The 21,943-nt window shown below is 42.5% G+C and overlaps 1 protein-coding gene across 4 annotated transcripts in view; it reads left to right on the top strand.

Moving 5' to 3' along the window:
- Positions 1 to 18,750, top strand: part of TFAP2E (transcription factor AP-2 epsilon) — a 72,916-nt gene extending 54,166 nt beyond the window's left edge. For all 4 annotated transcript variants that reach the window (XM_083751805.1, XM_083751807.1, XM_083751808.1 and 1 more), the window contains 4 exons: positions 6,464 to 6,692; positions 7,901 to 8,019; positions 15,265 to 15,406; positions 17,199 to 18,750. In XM_083751805.1, coding sequence (XP_083607931.1) covers positions 6,464 to 6,692; positions 7,901 to 8,019; positions 15,265 to 15,406; positions 17,199 to 17,487 — 779 coding nt within the window. In that variant the 3' untranslated portion in view covers positions 17,488 to 18,750. The remainder of the gene's footprint in view (positions 1 to 6,463; positions 6,693 to 7,900; positions 8,020 to 15,264; positions 15,407 to 17,198) is intronic.
- The last annotated feature ends 3,193 nt before the right edge of the window (positions 18,751 to 21,943 follow it).

The raw sequence follows: 21,943 nt of genomic DNA, 5'->3' as shown, positions 1-21,943 counted from the left end.
CTCTCTTTCCTGCATCTAAAATAGTCAGTAAAAAACAGCAACTCCTTTTGACTCCCACCCCAACTGCCTGGGACCTTGGGGTCCTCCAAACTGGTGTTTTTTTGTGGGTGTGTTCTGCAACACGTTATTGATGCGATACAAGTGCCATTTGTGGTGGATTTAAAGTGGACCATCCATGCATCATTCGGCTTTATTGCTCTTTGTTGCTTCCCCAAATGCTACCCTTTCAAAACTGCTTCCAGGAAGTGATGTGCTGTGCCTTTTGGGGGGACTCTGCAAGCAGAAAAAGATGGCCATCCCATGTACCTTTGGTAACAGCCATCTTTGGGCTAACCTAAGGGCTAAGAGAATGAGTTACAAATAGGGAAATCTTATGTCTATCATGAGTTTACTAGGTGGCCTTAGGCAAGTTACTCCTCTATTCAGCAGCCCCTCTATTTATATGATAATAATAGTATAGTATAATAAATATACATACATGCGTACATACATACATACATACTCTACCATTCCATTTGTTACCATCTACAAAGTGGCTTAACAGTAGCACAAAATGATATAATTAAAATCATGACAAGACAAATTGTCACTGTACAGGAATAAACAGCACTGCAGAGCCAAACAGGACACAGGGATGATTATCAGCTATTGTTCCCAAATGCTCTCTGACTAAGCGCAGTCTAAAACTTACTTCTGATGTTACTTAATGAAACAGACAGCCATGTTTCCCTTGAAGTTTTAATAGTTCAATATAAAGAAGTTATCTCACAATGGTTGTTCTATTATTGCTATTGGTTGTCTCTTTTGTTTTATGTTTTAAATGTATTTCAGTATATTGCATGTTGTCAGTGCTGTTGTATGTTTTGTGTTCTGTGATTTTTAACAAAGGGTGGGATAGTAATTAATTGTGAACATTCAGGTTTATGCATTGCTAACAGTTGCTGTCCCAGAGGCATATGCAACCATTTAAAAAGCTGTTTCAGTTCAGTCCAGCCTTAGAATGGCAGCCCTCATCTACTGAACATTAGTAATATTTTAGTCTCTTCCCTTTTCCAATAAAAAGTACAGGGAGGGACGACAGCTCAGTGGTAGTGGTACTGATTTGCATGCGGATGGTCTCAGGTTCAGTCCCCAGAATAGAATTGGAAGGCACCCATAAGGCTCATCAAGTCCAACCTCCTGCAATGCAGGAATCTTTCACCCAGCCTTTTGCACCAGGTAACTTCTTTGCATTAAGAATATTTTCCATTTCAGTGGTTTGAGACCCCATATGCCCATTCATTTTTTTGCATCTCACTTCTATGCCTTTATAAAAGAGGGCCTATCCAACTTAGCATCTTCTTTCTTTTGATATAGAAAAGGAGGGTGATTCCTGACCCTGGACTTCGTTTAATTTGCTTAGACAACTTAAGGCAGAAACAAAAGTAGTTCCCAATGCTCTCTGGCAACACGTGATGCCCAGGCATCCAATCACCCATTACAAAAACAACTTACATAACTCAGGAGTTCATAGACAGCAACTAGCAACTGATGAGTTCGTGACTAACCGGAATTGCCCATTTGCAGCTACCAAAGTAGTCAATTGTGAATTCATGAGCACCTAATGAATAGTGATTTATGAATTAAGAATTCAGGGAGGACCCCGCCTGCACAATGCCATTTTCTATTTCTTTTCTATTAAGATTGATTACATTAGTAGTAGTGAACTGAGTCATAACAGCAACCCTGGACTCTTCTTTATAGCGATGCCTGACCTTTCCGGGTCAACTATCTGTGGATGTGATTTCTGGATTGGCTCTCATACCTGGTGGCTCAAATCAGATTATCTTGGATTAATTCAAATTATCATTAGTATCAGAAAACAGTTTGGGTGCTTAACCAGAGCTGATCTGAATCAATTCAAACCCCATTGCTCCTCTGATCCATGCAATCTGGTGTGATTCATACAGCCTTTCCAGCCAGCAAGCGGCCAGCCCCCCCCCAAACCTCCCTCCCTTCCCACCCAGTTACCTTCTGCTGCTCCATAGAAAGTAACTGTGAGAGAGGAAAGAAGGAAGGGGGCTTCATTTGCTCTCCCCTTTAGAAAGTAGACCTGGGAAATGTAATTTCCCCATGGGCTTCTAGATGTTCATAACCCTTGGGCATATTGCATTTTCCAAGTTTAATGCCCGCTACACTGCAACAATTCTTTGGGCAGAGCTATGGGCCCCTCCCCCTCTTCTGCACCCATTGGCCAGATGCAGTAGAAAAGTATGCCTCATAGTCCTTGAATCTGGAAGCGAGAACTGTGGTCACCAGCTGCTTTTGAGCGACTCTGCCAGCTCTACTCTTTGGTGAGATCTCAAGCTGAGTAAGAACTCCATACTTAGGGATCTGAACAAAGTTAGCATTTTAAAAAATTTAGTACGAAATGACACATAATTGGCCATGTTGTGCCCTCATCGAAGTGCGTGGACGTTGAGCACAATTCTGTGACAGTTTGTGGGATTACAATGCCCTGGACTGTTTATATATATATATATATATATATAGATGAACTTTTTTCATAACAACAAACCCTGCTAACATTAGTTTTATTTTTCACAAGTCATCTCCTTTCCACGTACACATCTATCATAGGTCTGTGGAAAAATCACACAAACCAAAACCTGTTATCCATGCTCCAAACACGTTTTGAAAACAATCACGAAATCTTAAGAAACAGCTTCAAAATGCCAAGAAGCTGCAAAATGGGGTGGGCTCAACAATGCACAAAAAATGAATGAAGTGGGACGAAATCACCAGTTACATCACTGCTCGCTGCTCCTCAGCTGACTTGCATTCATCTCTTAGCCCCGAAAGCATTTGCCCGTTTTTATGTAACATGTGCTGGCTTTTTATAGTTCTGCTAACAAGTTGGGGAGCTGCTGTTTCACAATGTACCGATTGTCATGGCCCCCTTAATGGGTTCCCGCTGCTTTGCCTTTTCCAGTTGAGTTTTGAGGCTACTCTTTCCAATTTGAGCATTTGCATTTCCCTTATTAAATGTGGTGATTGTGGTTGATCTGCCCATTAAGCCTGGCAATGTTCTGGAGCAGTTGCTACGTAGCAAACTGGAATGAATGCCAAGGCTTCGATAACCAGGAGCAGCTACCCGAGGCATAGCGTTTGGGGTGCCGTGAGGGCCATGGCCATGGGCGCAACTTTCAGAGGGGGTGCAAACAGGCACCCCCACAGCAGGCTCCTTCATTGAGAGAGCAGCCCTCCTTGGCCGTGGCGAAGTGCGCCCGGCTGCAGCAGCTCCGCTGCCAGGTCAGACCTGACCCGGTTGGTGTGCCGCTGGCATCTACGTTTGCAGCCAGCAAGGATGCTTTTGAAAACCTGCACTGAAATTAGGCCAGATTTCCAAACAGATCTTGGCATCAGTCTTCCATTCTGGCTTTAACATTTCTTGGTAGTGCCTGAAAAGGCTTAAAAAAACAAAACGCGAAAGGGGAGAAAGAAATGAGCTGGTGTCATCACACATGCAACATTCAGCTGCCAAATCTTTCGATTTAATTGAAAGTCTTGTGATTTTAGGAGTTTCTCAAAAGCGAAAACCACAAGGGTCAAAGACAGAAGTGTCAGAAAGTTAAAACGGCGGTTGAAGAAAAGTGATCCAGCGTGACCCTGTTTGGCCCACCTGGGAGGGGCTGGATTTTCATTTCATTCTCCCTTTCCCCATTTGTACATTGGGAATTAAACCAACCTACCTTATAAAGTTCTTGTTAGGATGAATGCAAGATAACATGATAAAGCTAAAATGAAAAGAGCTGTGTACTTGTTGTTAGTGCTAAAAATCAAGTGTCTTGGAGGGAACAGGGGATGTAAGTGTAATAATAAGATAAAAAGAAGAGAACTGATCTAAGCATGTTGAACCCCTCCACATAATGACCAAATGGTTGCTGCACAAGCATCATGGTAACCCCCTTCACGTGCTCTTTGACTGCATAGGAAAGCGATGAAACCCACCTGCTCCTGCTGTTGTTAGAATACTTGAGAATACTTTTGTTTGTATCATTTAATTCAACTTGGTTCTATTCTAGTATTTACGTTTATTGACTGCTGAGCATTTAACAATGCCATAGCCAGGTACAAAATTAAAAGAAAATACAACAAAATGTGTAAAATATGGTTCTCATAAAACAGTATCAACATATACTGTTAGTGAATAGACTTCTCTCTCTGCAGAAAAATCTCAAAGTCTTTAACTGATGACGAAAAGTCATGACTGTCAGTGCCTGTTTGATTGTGATACGGACGTGGTTGCTGTGTTTTGAATTGTATAGTAGCAATTCTGATTCTGCCGGTCCGCAATTGTTTAGGCATTGTGATTTTGCATATTTGTGTGCCATGCCACAATAAAATGTTGCAGTCCCTTGTCACATCCAGACAGTGGTGACTGGTGCCCAGTGGAACTGGGAAGGAAGAAGACAACAGGAGAGGAGGCGAAGCCAAAGACAGGCAGGTCTACCTGATAAGGGGTCATGAGAAAGAAGACAGGCATATGGGGGTTGGCTAAGGACAGACTGAGGTTGGTGGGGCAGTGCCCCATTCATCCTAATGGATCAACCTCTACTGCGTTCAGCCATTCAGTGCAAGCACGTCATTCTACCCGTTTTCAGTTTCTAATGGAAGTGCAGCATTATGTGGTTACTGATCATGCGCGGTCATCATCAGGCTGTTTTGTGTCTGTGTTTGGGTTGTTGTTGTTTTTAAAATTAATAAACGAGTACTTCAGTAAATTTTTGGAGTTTCCCTCAAGCATGCTGATATACCTCCCTCATGTTTGTGACTTGCCAAGTGTTGTCTCCAGTCCCATTGGCTGGAATGCACCACCTGAGTTTGCTATTAGAAATGACACTATGCTAGAGGCTATTTATCCACCAAGTTTCTCCTCACTTTTCTCTATAAAACCTCTCTTGAGTCCCCCTTCCCCCACCATCACCTCTCTTTCAGTGGGCTTAATTAGAAGTTCAGTCAATGTTATGTCTTGTTTTGATAATCGTAAACACCTTTCCCCAACACTCCTTGATTATTTTTCAGCGTCACCACATCTGTAAGAACCAGATTTCTTGTGGCATCTTAAAGAATAACCATTTTTCTGGCAGAACCTTTTCTTTGGACTAGAGCCCACTGTGTCAGATGCATGAAGTCTCATTCTCAGTTGGCAGATAAACCTTTGCATTTCATGGTGTTTTGGTCCCATGGTTTAAAATTCTTTATGCCCATCTGCTAACCAAAAACAAGGCTTCATGATGCATCTGACCAAGTAGACTCTAGCCCACAAAAGTTTCCTTCACAATAAATTTGTTAGTCTTTGAGACTTCTTGTTTTTGCTGCAGCACACTCATTTAGCTACTAAGGGTTGACTCTGGGTTTTACCATCCCTCCCACCCTGGCAAAATGTCCTTCCCACAATTCCCCCGGGTGGGCTTAACTGCTGCTAGCAGCAGCAAACAACAGCATTGTGATATGTGGTGAGCAGCTGTGAGTTGCCCACCATTTTCCCTTCCCACAATGCCCTCAGCTTAGGGTGGCTCCAGTGCATTGTGGATAATTAAAATGGAAGGCTTGATGCTGGGTGTTAATACTAGTCTCAATGGCTGCTCCTCTGGAGCTGGTCACAGCTTACCGGTATAATAGACATTCTTGAGTAGGGATGCGGAAGAAATTTGACGCAGTCAGCATTGAAAAGTGAATCTGTCTGTCGTATTTTCCAAAACAATATGAGATCCAAAACACAGCTGTTCTTTGAAGTTTGCACTTATCCAAATTTTGTGATGCAGTTCTCAAACCAACCATTATAATATGTGTGTGTGTGTGTGTGTCAGAATAATAATAATAATAATAAATTTTATTTATATCCCGCCCTCCCCAGCCGAAGCTGGGCTCAGGGCGGCTAACAACAATCAAAATAGTCCAACATTCTAAAAACATTCATTATAAAATTAATTAAAATCAAATTAAGATCAAATTAGTGAATAAAATGAATACCAGGCAGAGGGAGGGCCTTCTTGGTAGTGGCACCCTCCTTGTGGAACACCTCCCATCAGATGTCAAGGAAATAAACAATGATCTGATTTTTAGAAGACATCTGAAGGCAGCCCTGTTTAGGGAAGTTTTTAATGTCTGATGTTTTATTGTATTTTAAATATTTTGTTGGAAGCCACCCAGAGTGGGCAGGGTATAAATAACTTATTATTATTATTATTATTAGTGAAAATAGCATATAGAATACATTATTTGGGGAAGCTGTTTTCAAAAATGTTTACATTAATCAAAAAGGATTTTTCTTATTTTTGTTATAAAAATGCTTCATAAATTTGGAGAAACGGGAAACTGGAGAAAACAGAAAGTCACAGATACTTGAGATACAATTCTTGTTTTTTGGCTCCACGCCTCTTCACTCTCTCATGAATGTGCTTTTCTTCCTTCCTTCTAGTGCCCATCCCATCGAAAGCCAATGGCACCACCATCTCCGCCCTTTCTATGAACAAAGACACCCTGATTGGAGGGGTGACAAACCCCAATGAAGTCTTCTGCTCTGTGCCTGGCCGTCTGTCTCTCCTCAGCTCCACCTCAAAGTATAAAGTGACCGTTGGTGAGGTCCAGAGGCGACTCTCGCCCCCTGAATGTCTAAACGCTTCTCTTCTTGGCGGAGTCCTCCGGAGGTGAGAAACCAAAAAAAACTGATCCAGTTCATTACGGATCTGGAACGAGTTCACTCATTTCTGTAACTCCATTCATTTTTGTTTATTGTTGATTCCCATAGCAGACCCCACCCATATCTTGCTGCCTGTAACATCAATGTTTCCTGACCTACTGGCATGGATTTTTTCAGATAACCTTTTAATGGGCAGTTTAAGAAAGATCTATATCCCATAAGCTTCCCAATGCCTTTAGTGGGAAAACCAGCTCTCTGATGGCATTTGAATACTTTTCGTAAGTCTCTGCCCCTTGAACTATGTGAGGAAAGCCTGGGGAGAAATATTTTAACGAAATAAGAAGGAAAACAACCCATATCACTTGTCAGTCCCAAGTGGGGTTTGGACTCTCCACAGGATCCAGCCCCTGACTCCCTTGATCATGGCCCCCTCCTCTGGTTCAGACATTTATTGGGGCTCCAATACTGCTAGGAGTCATCTAAGCTCCAACAGCCTGATCTCTTCCCAGTCCTCAGGATCTGAACATCCCCTCCACAGCATCTCCACAAGGCTTATAAGAGTGGTTTACATAATATTATTACAAGGATCAGCATCAATTTTATTTCTTTTTTAAAGTCACAATGGAAATGTTGGCTTTAAAAGGCTATTACGGCTTGCTTCCTCTCATTCCAATCAGGGCAAGAGGGTCTTCAGGCTCCCCTGTGGTGGCAATTGGAGGAGGGAAGGACCACTGTGGGAGGTGGATGATGGCAATTGAAGGAATTGTTTATTCTCCCCTTCCCTCTCACAGCAAGAGTTGCAATCCAAAACATCTGGAAGGCACCAAGCTGGGGAAGGTAGGGATAGGGTGAGTGGTGGTTTCGGCATGTGAGAACAGTTGCAGAGCTTACATCCACGCTGAACATTTAAGGCATGTTTAAAGCCATGGCTTCCCCCAAAGAATCATGGGAGCTGTTATTTATTTCTCACAGAGCTACAGTTCCCAGCACCCTTAAAAACTATAGTTCCCAGAATTATTTGGGAGAGGCCGTGCGCTTTAAATGTATGGTGTAGCCTTTTAGTGTCTTTGCATCTTGAAATAGACTTCTGAATTGCCCTGTGGTTGTAGAAGAACAATTAATAATAATAATGTATGGTTTCTCCCCATATGCCCACACCACTTTTTTCTTTCCCATCCGCTCAAGTTGTCTTATCTCTCTGCTTTCCTCTTCTAGGGCAAAATCTAAAAATGGTGGAAGGTGTTTAAGGGAAAGGTTGGAGAAGATAGGATTAAATCTACCTGCTGGGAGGCGTAAAGCAGCTAATGTCACCTTGCTAACGTCACTGGTGGAAGGTAAGGCTCCTTCAGTCCGGGAGCTCAGTGGATTTCTTGGAGGATGCAACGGGGTATTTAGTGCTCAAAATATCCTCTCCTGTTAGACACGAGAGGGCTTCATATTATTTGTCTTCGATACCCTGTCTGTGGGATTTGCGGGGTGCTGCATTTATATGCTTCTTTAAAACACATGTTGTGCCTTAGCCATTAAAACTCCCCCAAGGTGGCTTATAACAAGATTTAAAATCTAATATAAAACCAGCAGTAAATATTATTGGCTTTAGCTACATCATCATCATCATCATCATCATCATCATTTATTTATACCCTGCCCATCTGGCTGGGTTTCCCCAGCCACTCTGGGCAGTTTCCAACAGAATATTAAAATACAATAGTCTTTTAAACATTAAAAGCTTCCCTGAGTTCTACTCAGAGTGGAATCATTGAAATGAATGGACCTAAGCTGGTCACATCAATTATTTCCAATGGGTCTGTCCTGAGTAAGAATAGCATTGGAGACAACTCTAAAAATGAAAGCACAAAAGTAACAAATACAGAGGATAAAGCCTCAAACAGCAGGAGAGAAACTCAGTTAATGTCAAAGACCTGGCAAAATAAAAATTTAACATTTGCCCAAAGGCCAGCGAAAAGGGACCCAAGTGAGTCTCTCTAGAGAGGGAATTCCATATTCTGGATGTCACAGCTGAAAAAGCCATGTCACACATCCCAGTCAGCTGAGTCTTAGGAGCAAGGCCTTGGAAGATGAATATGCAACTGGTGGCTGTTCTCGTGGTCCCTCGGATATCCTGTGAGGGATTTGTAGGTAATAATCAGAACTCTGAATTGAGTCTGGAAGCGAGTTTCAAAGTCTACCTGAAATACCTTGATTCTGAAATGGGCCTGAAATGGTCATATTTCTATGAAACAGCAGTATATAATTTTTTTAATAAATAAAGACCCAGGACCTTATTTGAGGCCTCTTGGCTCCTGCACATCATCTCCACTCAAGTTATGGGGATGGTACCAAGATCCAGAGGCCTGTGAGCTGACTGCATCTCTCTCCCAGTGAAGATCAGCTTCTCCACAACATCATTTTCCCAAAGAAGATTTCCTAGGGTGGGGATGGGCTAGGCAGTGGGGGAGGACCTGATGTATGCCAGGGAGGCTGCAGCAGCCTTGAAGGCCTTTGGGCCCTGGTATGAACCCAGCGACATCATTGGAATAATGCTGAGGCCTAGAGCTGTCTATTCTAGGATTTGGGACTGATGGGAGCTGCGGTCCAAAACATCTGTAAGGCAACAGGTTAGCAAAGGCTACTTTGTACATCCACTGTCTCTCCAAACATGGGCAAAATCCTGGCTGCAAGGAGGATGCCACACACCTTTTCCTTACAGAGGGCAGTTCTCTAAAAGAAGAGACGTCAGAGGACGGTCCTCTACTTGTCAGGGCGAAGTCCAGTTTAAAGATAAAGGGCATTTAAGACAGATGACTTCCCCCAAAGAATTCTGGGAACTGCAATTTACACCTCACAGAGCTACAATTCTAAGCAAGTTTAACAAACAGCAGTTCCCAGGATTCCCTGGGGGAAGCCATGTGCTTTAAATGTGTGTTACGGTGAGATGTGTTGGATTCCTAATTGAATTATAGACATTTCCCCCAAAATTTGCACCTATACGTTAGATTAGAGGTAAAGGTAAAGGGACCCCTGACCATTAGGTCCAGTCGTGACCGACTCTGGGGTTGCGGCGCTCATCTCGCTTTATTGGCCGAGGGAGCCGGCATACAGCTTCCAGGTCATGTGGCCAGCATGACTAAGCCACTTCTGGCGAGCCAGAACAGTGCACAGAAATGCCGTTTACCTTTCCGCCGGAGCGATACCTATTTATCTACTTGCACTTTGACGTGCTTTCGAACTGCTAGGTTGGCAGGAGCAGGGACCGAACAACAGGAGCTCACCCCATCGTGGGGATTCAAACCGCCGACCTTCTGATCGGCAAGTCCTAGGCTAGGTGGTTTCACCCACAGCGCCACCTGCATCCCTTATACATTAGCTTATGTCAGTGTTAATGCAAATACGTGTCCTCCCCTGCTTCACACATCTTACCAGGTACAGTGGTACCTCGGGTTAAGAACTTCATTTGTTCTGGAGGTCCATTCTTAACCTGAAACTATTCTTAACCTGCGGTACCACTTTAACTAATGGGGCATCCCGCTGCCAGCGTGCCGCCGCCACACAATTGCTGTTCTCATCCTGAAGCAAAGTTCTTAACCCAAGATACTATTTCTGGGTTAGCAGAGTCTGTAACCTGAAGCGTCTAACCCGAGGTACCACTGTATAAGTAGAGGTGGCGTGGGGAGAAGCCTTTGACATCATCACCCTGCACAGAAATGGGCCCTGAGGCTAAGCCCATCTGTGATTAATATGGGCAAAAGATTAACTATCAGGCACCTGAAGGGGACTGAGGAGGCAGGATGGGGTTATTCTCTGGCCTTCATGGTAAATGAGAGAGGTTGTCTTCCCGGCAACCTCGACTTGAGAAGTGTGCGTGTGTGCGTGTGTGTGTGTGTGTGTGTGCGCGTGCGCACACACACACACAACACACACAACACACACACACAACACACACAACACACACAGAGTGACAGGAGTTTTTGGACTGTGCATTTGCTTTGCTCTGAAATCCATTGTGGCCCAAAAGGCAGCTGCCAAGGAGGAATAGCCCATCTCTTTTGTTGGCAGCAAATGAAACGAACAGGTCTGTGAGGCAGCGGTTGTTCCCCAGGCAGTTGGGCCTGGCTCCTTTGAATGGTTGATTACCATCAGAAGAAAAGGAGGACAGGGAAAGACACATTTTTGACTCAGCCCAGACAGCTGGGAGCTGTCACTGGCTGCTGTTCAGGGGGTCGGAGTAAATTACAGATGATGGCATGTTTGACCAAGGAACAAGGCTAGCCCTACATATCGAAAGGGCTAGCCTTACATTTCAACCAAGCCCTGAGAGATTCAGGGTCCTGGCTGTACTACTTCTTCACATTTGTTACTCACTTTTTCCCCCACGAAAACTTACCCAAAGCGACTTACAAAGTGCAGAGTCTGTCTTTTGATTTTTTTGCATGAATTTCTGTTTTTGGCTCCTCTCCTTCCAGTTGAGGTGGGCTCCACTAAGGGTGCATCATTCTTACTATGGCACACTCTAAAAATAAATCCTGTTTTGGCTATGAAAGGCAAGGATACCGCCCCGCCTTAAATGAGAGAAAACAAGCAGGAATTTTTTTAAAAAAATTAACTATATCTCACTTTCTCCTTTGATAGATAGTATTATTTAAAACAGCAATATACATCAATGTATGGGTGACCGTGGGACTCACAGGCCAGTTGCATCCTACAGAGCCTTTGGGTCTGGCCCATGGTCTCCCCTCCTTGCCCCCTATCCCACCCAACATTCACGCTTAGCAGGAAAAGGTCCCTTTCATGCATATAAGACATTTCTCCTAGACCTGTCTGACATGTAGAGCAGATAGATTTTCAAAGGGGGCAGTTGGGGAAAGAAGGCACAAACTGCTCACATGCTGCCATCCTCTCCATTGCAGTCCCTGTGTGGCAATTTGACATTCTAAAAATGCCACTTTAGCTAATGGGGCCTCCTGCTGCCGCCGAGCCACCAGAGCACAATTTCTGTTCTCATCCTGAAGCAAAGTTCTTAACCGGAGGTACTATTTCTGGGTTAGCGGCGTCTGTAACCTGAAGCATCTGTAACCCGAGGTACCACTGTAGCAGCAAAGCTGTTTGGGAGCCAAGCTGGGCCACTCAACAATAACAAAGAGCTTTCTACATATTGGGGGGGGGGACCATAGGCAGAATTTAGGAATTTCTATATTAAATGATAAATAAATTTGTAAACCCCCTACGAAACATCCTGACGATGACCTGTGAGCCTGCAGGACAGGGTTAAATTATAGTCATTATTTCTCAATTTGCAGCTATATATGCAAATTAGCATGGCCATATATATGCAGTGCTATTTTTCTAGAAAAAGAGGTGCTGGAACTCACTGTGAACACCTCCCTTGTTCCTTTATAATGACAATGGTGGCCACCTGAGAGGTGCTGGAACTGAGTTCTGGCTTTGAACTCATGTATGTTTTTAATCCATTTCCTTTTTTCTCTTGGTTTTAATGTATCTATGTGGAGATTTTGTCTGTCTGTCTGTCTGTTTGGTTGGTTATAAGTTGCTTTGGGTTGCCCTGGGCAAGATAAAGCAACTAACAAATTCAATAAATAATAATAATAATAATAATAATAATAATAATATGCAGAGGTTCCTCAAATCCTCTCTCTGTTTGGGTGGCATGTAAAGCTCTACTCCACCCCCTTTCCCAGCTGTGTTGCAACCCCAGATCAACCATAGAGTAGTGTGTTTTTCTTTTTGCTGTGGTTGGGTAGGAGGGTCCACATCTGATGGCTTTTCACATGGAAGGCAAGAGGAGTAAGAGAAAGAGACGGCCCTGTCTGCATTGTCTGTGATGAGCACTGAGGCTTCCTTAGGGCATGGCGCTCAGGCTGGGGTATTCCATCATTCCATGGAAATGCCCTCTCATCGGTGAAATTGATCCATCTTCAGGCATCCCTGCGGAAGTAATCAGAGCTGATGGCAATTGATCATGCTCAGCTTCTGAAACCCTGGTTAGACAGACAGAGTTAATTCATCTGCGCTCCCCTGCTGATTGCTGGATTATGCCATCCATCCCAAGTGCATTAACCTAGTTGCCAGAGCATTGCTTCCACCCTGCTTGTGCTGGGAAGCCAGGCTGCTCTTTAGCCATTCTAAGCAGAATCTGCTCTTGGATACCCAAGCAGAACCAGCTTTTTTAAGTTGTTTAAAAACTTTCTCAAGTTTCTAGTTCTCATGGCTGTGTGCACATTTGAACCAAAAGAGGACGCTTGGCAGTTCTGTCCTATACTTTAGGAATTTTGCATCCTTTCATCATTCAGTTAAGTTATTTTATGCATTGTACCCTGCTCTGATATTCTAATGGATTAGAAGTGGGTTATAAATGTTCAAAAAAAATAAAATGTACTCCACTGTAGGGAGACATGTCCAAGCAACACAATAGGGAACCATCTGTATCAGTTCTGGCACCTAAGTGCTCCTTTCTGCAGTGGGGCAGTGGGCGTGGGGCTGTATTCAGGCTTCCAGCCACTCCTTTCGATTCTACATCCCCTGGTTTCTCCTATAACTGCTGAGCATACTCAGTTGTCATTGGGCGCTCTTACAGTCACGCCGCTGTAGATTTTCTGTATTTCTGCAAACCTTTGAGTTCCAGTATTTATTATTTATTATTATTAAAATTTATAAACTGCCCTTCATCTAAGGATCATTGGGTGTTTCAACAGCATAAAACCACAAAATACATAATATAATAAGCAGCAAAACAATTGCCCCATGCTCCCACAAGAGGTGGTGGATTCTCCTTCCCCAGTTGACAATCCTGCATTGCAGGGGGTTGGACTAGATGACCCTCAGAGTCCCTTCCAACTCTACAATTCTACAATTCTCCCCCTCGTTCCAAGGCTTTCCTTGTGTGCGCACCAATAATAATAATAATAATAATAATATTTGTATACCACCCTTCATCTGAAGATCACAGGGCGGTTCACAACATAAATATACAAAATGCGAAACACAAAATACATAACATGAACAAGAAAAAAACCCCAAACCAATACAGTTGGTACCTCGGGTATGCTTCAGGTTACAGACTCCGCTAACCCAGAAATAGTACCTCGGGTTAAGAACTTTGCTTCAGGATGAGAACAGAAATTGCTCGGTGGCAGCACGCTGGCAGCAGGAAGCCCCATTAGCTAAAGTGGTACCTCAGGTTAAGAACAGTTTCAGGTTAATAATGGACCTCCAGAACGAATTAAGTTCTTAACCCGAGGTACCACTATAACCCCCATCCCACCAACACATTTAAAAGGATATAGAATGTTAATCAAACAAAGATCTGGTTAAAGAGAAATGTTTTTGCCTGGCACTTAAAGATATGTAATGAAGGCATCAGGCAAGCCTCCCTGAGGAGAGCATTCCCCAAAAAATGGAGCCACTGCAGAAAAGGACCATTTTTGTGTTGCCACCTTCCAGACTTTTCATGGATGAGGCACACAAAGGGCCTCAGATGATGAGCACAGTATCTGGCAGTCCTGAGCCATTTAAGGCTTTATAGCTCAAAACCAGCACTTTGACCTATACTTTGTGTGTGTGTGTGTGTGTTTGTGTGTATACAGTATATTGCTGTTTGGAGTACATAAGAACCAGCAATATATATACTATTAGTATATCTGCTTTTAAAACATTACCAATAACTTTTCTTCTAACAATAAGCAGCAGCTTTTGTTTTCTAAATTGTGATCTTATTTACTAAATTTTGGCACCTATGTTGAGGCTTTCATAATACAATTGCTTTGCTCAGTCAGATCAATCAAAGGGCAGGAGATTTATACTTAGCTGATAGCCCTGCTTATTCATGCTGTTGAAAAGTCCAGAGACCCACACATAGGGATGGGCAGAAATTAAATTCAGTTCACATTTTAAGGCAAATTTACTTAATCTTCACTTTCCAAAACAAGATGTGAATTGAAACACAGCCATCCTTTGAAATTCATGCTTCTCCAGATTTTGCAATGCAGTTCTCCATTCAAGTAATATGTGCAAAAATGCATCTTCGTGTTAAATGTGCATAAAAATGCATGTTTTAGTGAACATAACGTAAAAAATGAATTTATGTAGGGAAGAATTGCTTTGCGAAAAATGTGTACTATGGGCAAAACTGTATCCAGACGTGTATATTAGGATAAAAACGCACTAGACTGCTGATGTGTTTTCATGAAGATTTTCTTTAAAACAACAACCAAGTGATGTGAAAATTTGGAGGACTGAGCTTCAGAGTCGAAAAACAAGAAACTGAGAAACTGAAATTAACATATTTCACCCATGCTTTTAAGAGTCTGCTTCTCCAAAGGCTACTCTGCTTTATATAGAACTCTCCTGATCACAAGCAAAATGCCCAAAGAGAGATATTGCCAAGCAACTTTGACTTTCTCACCATGAGATAGTGATAAGTTGGGAGTTTGGCTTAGAAAAATCAGAAACTGAGAGAAACTGAAATTGCCATCCCTATGAGCTCCACCCCATGCACAGTTGATTATGCTGAGTATCAGTAGCAGACAAGACCATACATGCTCATGAATATATTTCTTTTGCAGGTGAGGCTGTTCACCTCGCCCGAGATTTCGGTTATGTGTGCGAAACAGAGTTTCCGGCTAAGGCTGCAGCGGAGTACCTCTGCCGCCAGCACTCCGACCCTGGTGAGCTTCATGCTCGGAAGAACATGCTATTAGCAACCAAGTGAGTATAGAGTCCATACAATTACTCTTCCCCCTTTTGCCTTAAAAGGAAGAGTCTCCAAAAAAGGGAGAGCCACAGTTGTGAAAATTAATTTTGGACTACAGCTGGGGCTGTTGGGAACTCTAGTTTAGGACACCTGAAAGGTTGGTGAAGTCTGGCTTAAATGAACATTTCCCTGTTATAATGTCAGAATTCAAACGTGACTTTCTTTTGGAAATTGAATTTTTAAATGTGGAATTCAACTCTGTGAAGGATAATGTTAATCTTAGGCCATGCAGAGAGATTTTAAGGTAATAATTTTAAACATCAGCTTTGAACATTTAATATTTTTATACTTGAAACAGCTTCCAAATTCTCCCTGGAATCTTTTGCAGCTCTTATGTTTACTTATTTAAACATTATTTACAATTCCCTGGTTTCTATTTTTGTTTGCAGTTCTGTTATGATGGTTGTGAACTATTTAGGCTGCAAAGCTACAAACAATTATCTGAGAGTAGGCCCTACTGAACTTAGTGGGACATATTTATGAGTAGACATTTATAAATAGGATTGTACTGTTAACTAGTTAGTAGTTGAAGGCTGGGGAACCTTTGACTCTCCAGATGTTGCTCATCTGCAACTCTCCCATCATCTCTCACCATTGCTTACGCTGGCTGGGGTTGATGGGACTGGAGTCCTACAGCTCCAAAGATTCCAAAGAAGCTTTGTAGTTCTCACACAGACATACCAAACATACCTCTTTATCTGCCTTCATTGTATACAGATTCCCAGGTGGAAAGATCCCCAAATGCACTGAACAATTTTCTGGGCAGGACTGTATTTCAGTGTTTAGTTTGGTGTTCCAAATTCTGTAAGACAGATCCCATCACAAGACAGCTTCCAGGCAATTTCTCTGCCCACCAAACTCTCAAAAGCAATCAGAAAATTGTTGTTTCATAAAATCACCAAATGAATTGTAGGCTTCAAATTATAAATTTGCAGACTCTCCTATTGGAGAAGTCAGATTCACCAGCTATGAATTATACTGGTTACAAGTACACACAAAAAAAATACTCTGTGAAGAGTCCAAGCTGTTAGTTCTCAAAGGCAGGAGAGAGCAGACTTTAGCTTTGTGGGCTCTAATTTGTTTTTCACTGGTACCCCAACATTCACCAACTGAAGGCAGAGGAGTTATCAGAACTGGACAAATTCCACCTAGGCAAAAGTTATTGGCTGTGAAGCCAGGCCAAGAGAGACTTCTGAGGGGCCAAACAGAAAGGTTTGGAGGGCCACATTTATTTGGCCTTTGGTACCCCACCCCTGCCCTAAGGTTTCTTGATTTCAGCAGTCTCATTTCAGTGGGGCTTTTTGGATTTGCTATCAGTGAACCACTGGGAATCAGAAACACTTGTTAATTTACTGCAATCCCTAAGAACATAGGAAGAGTCTTGCTGGGTCAGGCCAATGGCCCATCTGGTCCAGTTTCCTGTTTTCACAGTGGCCAACCAGATACCTGTGGGAAACCAGTAAGCAGGACTAGAGCACAAGAGCAATCTCCGCTCCTGTGGTTTCTATCTGTAGAGCCTTCTACTCACCTCTGTTCTAAGGCACAATTTAGCTAAAATGTATACTTGTTGCTATGTGTAGATGCGATGCCAGATGTGCTGCTGCCATGTGAGCCTGGGACATGGCGGGGGCTCCTGCCACAGAGGGGAAGCAATCCCCAGCCCAGTGGAGCTGCCAAGCTACACCTGCTTGTGTCATTTTTTGTCTTGTTTTGTTTAAGGTTATATCTCCCCCTCTCTCATTCTAGGCAAATCTGCAAAGAGTTTGCCGATCTGATGGCCCAAGATCGCTCTCCGCTTGGAAACAGCCGCCCTTCCCTCATTCTGGAACCCGGAGTTCAGAGTTGCTTGACCCACTTCAGCTTAATAACTCATGGTTTTGGGGGGCCGGCAATCTGCGCGGCACTTACAGCGTTCCAAAACTACTTGGTGGAGTCGCTCAAAGGGCTCGATAAAATGTTCATGAACAGCACAGGCAACGGCCACCCGGTTGGCGACTCCAAAACATCAGAAAAGGAAGTGAAGCATCGGAAATGACGCCACAGTTCCCCAGCCTGCCCAGTCAGAGGGTTTTTCCCCTTTCCCAGTTCATGAGATAGGAGGCTTGGGTCTTATCAACGTTGGGAAAAGAAAAGCAGCAACAGCGAAGACCCCCCCCCCCTTTTCTCTTGCCATGTTTTCTGAACTGTGACAGATGCATCTCTGAAACTAACTCAACAAAATGTGACTGGAGGAAGAGGAACATCCACATGGGCCTCACAGAGATGGAAGTAAAATCAAGAGCAGTTGGTGGTTGCTGTTGACACTTTGGGTATTCAGTAGTGGATACCAAAAGCCAGGTTACATGTGCAATTACTTTTTCTTAAAAAACAACAAACCATTTTCTTTGAAAAGCCCATAATCATGCAGTGTTGAGCTGTTCCAAGAGAGAAGTGAGCAATGTAAAATGAAGAGGTCTTACTGGTATCAAGAAGGGCAGGGGGATGTTTTTAATTTGCCTCATGGGACAGGCCCAGAGAGATGAGGCAGAAAGAGCAAGCGAGGTGTCTGCTGATGTTCACCTCCATTGCAGACTTATGGGTCAAGGAAGAAGGAACCTCACCTGTTCCACTGCCACTGAGCAGCTCTGCGACTTCATTTGCACATTTTGACCAATTGGAAATCACAGTGGGTTTTGTCTGATTTAGACCAGACGCACCAATACACATCTTTCAGCAGTTTCCCCCCTAAAAGGAACAGAGTCCCTTGCAAACGCTCTGTTCTGTCGAGTTGGCATTCAGCTGACCTGGACCCCGATGAGTGAGATTACACCACCAGCCTCCACTCCTTGAGTTTTCAAATTTTTTAGTAATATTAAATAATGAATAAATGATTATACTTATAATAATAAATTAATAAACGATTAAAGCACAAGAAAGAACTTGAAGGAGGCCAAACCGAACTGTTTTGAAATCTGTATATATTTATTTATGTGTAATTAAATCAAAGTTTTAAAATGTCCAGTGCGCGTTATTTATATCCAATTAAGTTGGGACTTCTTTTAAAAAAAAACTTTTTGAAAACTCAGTTAGTCTTTGGAATTTTCTGGAATGAAGTTTTGGATACAGAACCTGGTAGCATGGACAATAGCCTGTGACGCTAATGATTAGAGACATTTAGCCCGGTTTCGTTTTTTATTTTTCTTTTGTACTTGCTGTTGTCTCTCTTAAAAAGCTGCAATAGATGTACAATGCCACCACCACAACAAACAAAAACATGTCAGTCATTATCTTAATAAAACCTCTTTTTATTTGGAAACAAGCCCCCTCCATCCCTGTGTTTGTAATGTTGATGATGGAATAGTCAGAGTTGGATCTATGAGAACAAAAATGAAAAGCCCAAAAGCAAGCACTCTGGGATGAGTTGACATATTTGGGGGGAAATGTTTACTGCATTGATTTCATCATTACGTATTGAAAAAGGTGATATCTATATTCTCTGGGGCCAAATCTCTATGGCGATACCTGAGTTATCCATCCACCTTATCCTTCTGCTGAACAGTTCCTTTGGAGCCCACAAGAAAGGGAGGAAGAGAGGGATAGCCCAATCCTGTTACAAACAGCAGTAAAGAAAAGGCTTTCTCAATGCAGTGTTAAGGGGCTGTTGTCACATCAGCAGCAATGTGCAAGAAATGTGATTTTGTCTGCAATTAAATGAGAAACTACCTAATTCACACTTCGCAAACCAAAAACATAGCTATCCTTCAAAATTCATATTTCTCCAAATTTTGAGATGCAGTTCTCTTATCAACTTGCATGTACAAAGATGCATATAGGGAAATTGTGCATAAAAATTTGGGCAAAACATAAAAATTCATTATTTTAGGGAGAATTGTGTGAATTAGAACTGCAAACAAATGTTTTTATTAGGAGAAAATTGCACTAAAATGCTGGTAAATTTTCATGAGTATATATATATTTACAAATTGCTGTGGAAATGTGAAGAAATGACTAAGACTAGAATAATAGGATACAGAGAAGCCACAATTGACACCAGGAATCCTTTCACCCTGGTTTGCATGGTCTAGAACTCTGAGCTATATCTTGCTTCTGAATTCAAAATTTCTACCATTTAGTTGATCTCCCACTAGCAATACGCCCAATAGACCTACATGGGCATAAATACTGCTATGGTTACAAAACCATAGAGAAGCAACGTGGAAGGGTATGTTAACAACTTCAGCCCTTTATTGTGAAATAATCTATTCCTTTCCATTTTCACAGATACTATCTTCATCATCTAATTGTATGTCATTCCCCCAGAAAATTATGCCCAAAGTGGCTCACAGCATATGAAACGAACAGTAAGCATAACAATTCAAAACATATTATGATTATTTATAACCGTTTCTAATATCAGTAAGTCCTTAAAAAAAAAAAATCAATCCACACAACATTGTTGAAAACTATGGGCCAGATTCAACGAAGTTGCCATACCAGCAGGAATCAGTGCAACCTGTCCTGCTAGTGCAATGGGACTTCTCTTTTCCCTGTGCCCCCTGTCCCCCAGTTCCTTGTGAGGGTTGGATAATCCCCCACAACAGAGCATGCGGGGTGGGGAAGAGAGGAAATTGTTCCACCAGGCAAATGGAAATGCTTGCACTGATGAAACAATTGGAAGAAAGCAGTGTGGAATCCCTCCCAATACAAATAAGCCAACATAATTAGGTAACTGAGACTTCAAAAATGGAATAATCAAGTACAGAACATCACCCTGCTCCAAAAGGCGAACCAGTGGTTTGCTTCCAAGACTCAATTGTTAACATCCAAAAACTCCACCAGGGGTACAGCAGGCTCTCACCCAGAGGGGCCTTTGTCTGCCATTATTGTGGGCTCTCAAGTGATCTCACCATAGTTCAGATATGTCTGGAGGCAACCACTTAAGGGAAGCGGAACTGTATCAGAAGCTGTCATTGAGTGCTATCTTCTCATGCATGACATCTATGTGTACAACCACCACAGTTCTTGTGTTTAGGTAATTACGCCTTGCAAGACTCATTCATTATGGTGTCCACAAGATTGAACTTTAAGACATCAGTTGAACACATTTGAAAGAACTGATCATTGTCTTCCCAGGTCACCATGAGCATAAATTTGGCAGCCTTTTGTTTTGTTTTGTTATTAAAAAAACCATACACAAAAGACCTCTTGGTTTAATTGCCTTAATATTTTTTGGAAGCAAATGAGATATGGAAGGGGACTAGGGAGGCAACTGCCTTACTAAAACCATTGGCAGTGGTTAACCTCAAATCTTTAGCCAGCTGAAGCAAATATTTGGGGGATTTATCCATTCAGTGATTCATCCTAGTCACATTTTCATGTCCAATTTGCCTGCTGTTCCTTCAATGCTTGGAAAGGAAACACTGAGGTAAATATGAATGCTCAAGTGCAGGAATATCAAATATACTCAAATACAAAAAAAATCTAAGCTGGGGTAGGTGGGGGCATACATTTTTATTTCACCTGTAAAAACAGGTTTTGTACTTTATAAAGAAAACAGGTGTAATTGGCCTTTAAGGGAGCCGAATCCTGCCCCCCCATAATAACCTTGAATCCTCTCATTAATTGGAAAGCAACATTAAACACCTTGTTAGAAATTTGCGGCATTTGTAACCACAAAAAAATTCAAACGCATGGCTATATAAACTAGGAATATTTTTGTTTCCACATGTATTTCCCCCTCCTTAACTTGGTAATAGCTACCCCAAACCTAAATTGGTTTGCCCATTTTCCTTTCAGACAGTTGTACCACCTCCTCTCAAATAGTGGTGGTGGCAAAAGTGTGTCTAAAATCATGTAAGAAAAGGGTATGGATATTTTAGTCAAAACAGAAATGTCATACTTTTTGGGGGGGGGATTATTTCAGAGGCATATAAAGAATGATTAAGGGCTGAGCTAGACATTATCTCAGCAGCTCAAGTGGATTTTCTCATCCAGCACCTGCTTTGAAACATTTGCGTCGACTACCAATTTGCTTTGTCTACCATTGCTTCACAATGTAGGTTATACCCTTTAAAGCCGTGGTGACTGGCCTCTGGTCCTGCAGATGTTGTTGGATTCTGTCAATCTGCAGTTCCAGGATTCTTTGAGAGAAACCATGACTGTTTAAAAGTAGTGTGATACTGCTTTAAATCGTAGAGCAGATGGGGCCTAAAAGCAGCAGTCTTGTGTTGTTGGGAGCTAAGTGTTCAGCACCATCGTGTTTGCTTTTGTGTGTTTACGTTCACAATTGGGCACGCTGAGCGTTGCCCCAGTGTGGGAGAAGAGACAATTTAAATGTGTATGAGTAAATGGATGGGGAGGGAAGACCTACAGATGTCTGCCTGTATTAAGTTTGCCAGAATCGGAGGGCTTCCCTCCCCTTCCTGTAAGTTCTTAACCTCAGCTGCTCCTGCTGTTGCTCTCCTGTCAGAGCCGGCAAGTAGCTATTTAGCAATTAGCTTGGCTTATTTACC

Source organism: Podarcis gaigeae, assembly GCF_964106915.1.
Source record: "Podarcis gaigeae genome assembly, chromosome: 8".
Lineage (NCBI taxonomy): Eukaryota > Metazoa > Chordata > Lepidosauria > Squamata > Lacertidae > Podarcis > Podarcis gaigeae.
Note: the sequence above shows the minus strand (reverse complement) of the source record. Positions and strands in the feature narration are given on the sequence as shown.